The 4,818-nt window shown below is 49.5% G+C and overlaps 1 protein-coding gene across 1 annotated transcript in view; it reads right to left on the bottom strand.

The window, feature by feature from the left end:
• MVB12B (multivesicular body subunit 12B) overlaps positions 1-3,663 on the bottom strand; it is a 181,437-nt gene extending 177,774 nt beyond the window's left edge. Inside the window, exon 1 of the mRNA XM_040482333.1 lies at positions 3,541-3,663. Coding sequence (XP_040338267.1) covers positions 3,541-3,651 — 111 coding nt within the window. The 5' untranslated portion in view covers positions 3,652-3,663. The remainder of the gene's footprint in view (positions 1-3,540) is intronic.
• Positions 3,664-4,818: the final 1,155 nt, after the last annotated feature.

Here is a 4,818-nt window from a genome sequence, read left to right as displayed (position 1 = left end):
CTCTGTCTCTCTCTCTCTCTCTCTCTCTCTCTCTCTCTTTCTCTCTCGATCTCTCTCCCTCTCTCTCTCCCTCTGTCCCTCTTGCTCACTTGCTCTCTCTCTCTCAAAAAATTAAAATAAATTAACACACTCTAGAGTGTTTGATTATTCTTTGTCTGTATTGTTGACTTTTCGTTTCATTAGTTTTTGCCAAAGCAGTGTGTTATCATATGAAAGTATATTACCTGAAAGCGTATTGTCAAAGGAAGCTATTTCCTTTTTGGAAAGAGTCGCCCCATAAATACGGTGTTGAGGCATTAGTTTCTGAGTTGTAAACACTCGTTTAGAAAGGCCAAACAGGGGCGCCTGGGTGGCGCAGTCGGTTAAGCGTCCGACTTCAGCCAGGTCACGATCTCGCGGTCTGTGAGTTCGAGCCCCGCGTCAGGCTCTGGGCTGATGGCTCAGAGCCTGGAGCCTGTTTCCGATTCTGTGTCTCCCTCTCTCTCTGCCCCTCCCCCGTTCATGCTCTGTCTCTCTCTGTCCCAAAAATAAATAAACGTTGGAAAAAAAAAATTAAAAAAAAAAAGAAAGGCCAAAGAATGTAAATAAAAGGTATTAGGATGTATTTCAGCGGAAATACATGAGAAATACACCCACAGTGGTCATCAGCTACGGCCAGCCTGATGCCCTCAGATTGCTACATCCCAGATTGACTTGGAAATCAGAGGTTAATTCTGCGCAGGAGAGTTTTAGCACGAAGTGCGTCTCTGGCATCCCGAGTCACAGAAAACTGACCACCCAAAGATGATACGACAGCATGTACTACCTTCAGCAAGTGCCAGGCACCGACAACAGAGTCGGGACGCAGATGCCGTGGCGTCACACGTGCAACCCGCCCGCCCTGTGACGCCAGGGAACATCCACACCAGTTGCTCTAAGATCTGAGGGCGCGGCGGTGCGACAGAAAGGGCAGGGGGGCAGGCGATCTCCCAGAGGGCTGCAGAAATAGGGGCAATAAACTGAGAAGCTTCACAAATAATCCCCCGCTCCTTAGCCTAAGAAGCTTCCCCTGCCCTGGAGGAAAGAGAAGTTACAAAATCAACTTTTCATAAACACACAGGCGGCATCTTTTACTTCAAGCAAGCCACAAGGCCTGTGCTCACTTTAAAGCGGCCGTGCTACTCAGGGCCAGCAGCCCATCGGTGCCAAACTCGCAGGGCTTCGTGGTCACGGCACTTAACATGCTCTGGGCACTGGAGGGACTAATCCTACAGCAGATGTGACCGGCAGAGAGGGGTCTCGCCACAAATCTACAGCAGGGCCTCCTCGGCCACTGACGTTGGGTCTAAGCAACTCTGAACCCGCCACCATAAAATGCCTTATATTTCGGTTTGGAGGCTGAGTTTCTGTGAAACTCTAGATAAAAGGAACGGGCCTCCCCGCCATTCCCCTTGAACTCGGGGTCGGACCTCTCGGGAACCAGATCTTACCTGAGGACGATCCAGTGGTCAGCACAAAGAGAGGACTCCCACCCCTCTCCCTGGAAGGGCTTTCAGAGGGAGCCCGGACACTCTCCATCTGCGCGTGCGGAGGCTGGGTAATTGCCAGGCTGACCCTCGGGGGCCTCTTGCCCTGCTCACCTTTTACTATAATGCGTGGTACGGCATAATCATGAAATGTGCTTATTAATTTTACTCATTTGACACTGCGCTCTTCTGCCCTGAGCTAGATGTTAGGAGAAAATGATAGGGATAGATTCTGCTCCTGTCAGACTTCCCAAGACTTTCAGAAAACCAGACTATCAAAGGCCATCCGCCACCCACCAGCCAAGCTTTCCAGATGACCCCAAAGGTACAAGCCGAATGTTAAAGACACAGATCAACAGAGGAGAATAACAAGAAGGCGCGGAGACCCATGCCCTGGGGGTGAGCCCCCCGCATGAGCCCTCCCAGGAGAGCGACCCCCGAGCCAGTCCTCCCAGAGAGCGTGAGCGCTGAGCCCCTGCCCTGATTCATGACTTGCTGCTTCATATCTAATTCATCAAAAGACACTTTGGCTTCTCAAATCAGGAACATTTTTATTAGCTTCCCAAGAGTTTTATGGCACAGAGCCATATCTAATGATTCTATTTTATGGTAAGTTATACATTCAAACAGTGCTTTGAAGTCAGACAGCAGGTAAGACTCAAATCTTTGTCAGAAAAGATTCCCTCGCCCTTTCACTTTTAAAATGTTTATAAGCTTTCAAACAGTTGGGGAAGTGATGGGGAGCATTTTCACAGGCTGCTGCTGCCTTGTACAGGACCCAGCGCTGGCTGACCCGGTACATACTGTGGTGTTCCCAGCAGCGCTTGCTTTTGCCCCTCTATCCCTTCCACCCGGGGACACCAGTAATGTCTGGACACAGTTTGGGCTGCCACAACTGGGCGGGGGTGGGGGGGGGGTGCTACTGGCATCTAGTAGGTGGAGGCCAGGCGTGCTGCTAAGCATCCTATATACGTGGCATGGGACAGTCCCACAGCACAGAAGTCTCTGATTATCTGGCCCAAAATGTCAACAGTGTCCAGGCAGAGAAAGCATGCCTTAGGGCTTCTTCTGGGCCCGGCTGTCATACCCCTCCCACCCTGGGACATCAGATGCTAACATAATCATGGCGGCAGGTTTTCAGTGCTGGCTGAGGAGACCCATAATCTTCTACTTGTATGTATTCTTGGCGCACGCTTCCAGTAAACAAGAATAAAACACTGTCTTAAACAAAACGAGGAAAGTAAAAATAAGGCCACCTGAGAACCTCAGAACATGTGACCACAGTCGCTGTTAACAAAACCCTCCTCGTGTTACCCAGCGCTTTTTAAGCTCGAGCCAAATCGCGACGTATGTAACGAAACAACAAAATAACCAATTCCAGCCATCTACTGAACACCACCACAGACACCTGCTGAAAAGCACAGCAAGTTCTCTGCTAAACTGTAGTGGTATAATCAGGCAGAGCACTGGACTCGGAAGGGGGTCTGGTCCTGAGTCACCACTCCCAAGGACTGGGGCTCTGTCACTCCACTTATCAGAGCCTGGGTTCTCTTAATCAGCAAAGGGAAGATAAAGCTACTTATCCTCCGAGCCTTCCAGAGAACCGTGACGGCCAAATGAGTTCCCAGGTAGGAAACTGCTCTGCAAACTGCAAAGAGCTATACAAACATAGGGCAATACACTGATGACATTAACACATGCGGGACCACCGATGCCAACCGCCACGGCTCTTTTAGGCTCTTGGATCCTTTCCATGAAATGTCACAACTAGCAGTGACTTTAGAAATCAACAGGGCCAACCCTTCAGTTTTATAGAAGGTGAAACTGACCATCACAGAAGTCAAGTGATTTAGCCAAGGCCAGATGGACTCAGCTTCTTGGACTCCCAAACTAGGACACTCCCCGTACTTCCCACTGGTGATGCTTTCCCTCTCTGTTTAAGTTCCTAGAGGGAAGAAGCACATTTATGTACAAGGTTCAGAAGGGCTTGAACACAGGAGGCAAATATCGGTTGAATCAGTGGATCTTGACTTACTACATCATAGCCTGTTGGGGCTCGGTTCCGAGAAGCCACCACTCCCACTCCCGTGATGGGATCCATCGACGTCTCTGGCAAAGCTTCTGAAAGGTCTTTGACTTCAGGCATGGTGGACTGGTCCTGGTTCCAAGAAGGAAAAAGAAAGCACAGAATTCAAACTGACCATTTAAAGTGAATGATACAAAGTCTCAAACACTTAGAGCCAGAATCTTGGGGCAAACATCCGGAGCGAAGCTCTGTCTACCTGAACCAGCTATAGGAGCCCTGACCTTACCTGACCCTTTCCTCAGATCAAGAACTCAAGTTATCTCTGACCCCTGATCTTCTCGAGTTGGCTTTGAACTCTGGGCTAACAGAGTTAGGGAGGGCCTCCCTGAAGTGACCTTGACTCCAACCCCAAAGCAAACCATTCTTGACTCTCTCGACAAGCTGCCTGATTTCTGAACAGATGCCAGTAGCTTCTCTGAGGATAAATCAGACGCAGCTAAATCTAACAGCATCGTTCACCTCTCTCCCGTACATTATCTCCTTGGGGAGGTGCAGACTTCCAAATCCACAGCCTCTACCACAACCAAGTGTGGACTGTGGAGCAGGCAGGCTTCCAGACACATGGGAGAAAGTGTTCTGGGCACGGAGGCAAAGGAATGACATTCACGTCCAGGCTCCATGGCTTACTGGCTCATGACTCTGAGCAAGCAAGAGGTCAATGTACTGACAGTCAAAGAGCTGCCCTGAGATCTAAGGGAGTCATATAAATGAAGAGTCCAGAGGGGTCCCTAGCACACAGTAGGCACTCAATACAACGCAGACGAGACTGGCAGGCTTGGGGCACACAGGTCCAGCATAACTGGCTAGAAACGTGGTAGGTGCCGTTCCTGGGAGGGCTGGCAGGTGCTTCTGTTGTGTTTAATCCTGCAGGTCATGTGGGCACTTACTCAAAGCTAAACACTAACAATGACCATAATTCTTGCTGGGCACTTTGGGAGACAGGGAGGGGAAATGGCATTATTATTCTGCTGCTGACTGCCTCCTGATGTGACCAGAGGAGACAAGTAGGATATAGAGAGCACTGGGTCTGGGCAGCTCCAGAGGCATTGCACCAGAAAGCAAATAAAAGAGGTAACACCTTATGTAAATGACTTTTAGTTCTTTTAAAAGGACAAGCAGTGAAAAAGAGCAAGTTAAATTCCACCTCCTTCTGCAGCAATTAAAGCCCACTGGTTGTAGGTCTACCAGATCTCTCAAAGCTGGTTACTGCTTCTAAAGCAAACCAAA

Source organism: Herpailurus yagouaroundi, unplaced genomic scaffold (genome assembly GCF_014898765.1).
Source record: "Herpailurus yagouaroundi ecotype Mexico unplaced genomic scaffold, PumYag 160, whole genome shotgun sequence".
NCBI classification, from domain to species: domain Eukaryota; kingdom Metazoa; phylum Chordata; class Mammalia; order Carnivora; family Felidae; genus Herpailurus; species Herpailurus yagouaroundi.
Note: the sequence above shows the minus strand (reverse complement) of the source record. Positions and strands in the feature narration are given on the sequence as shown.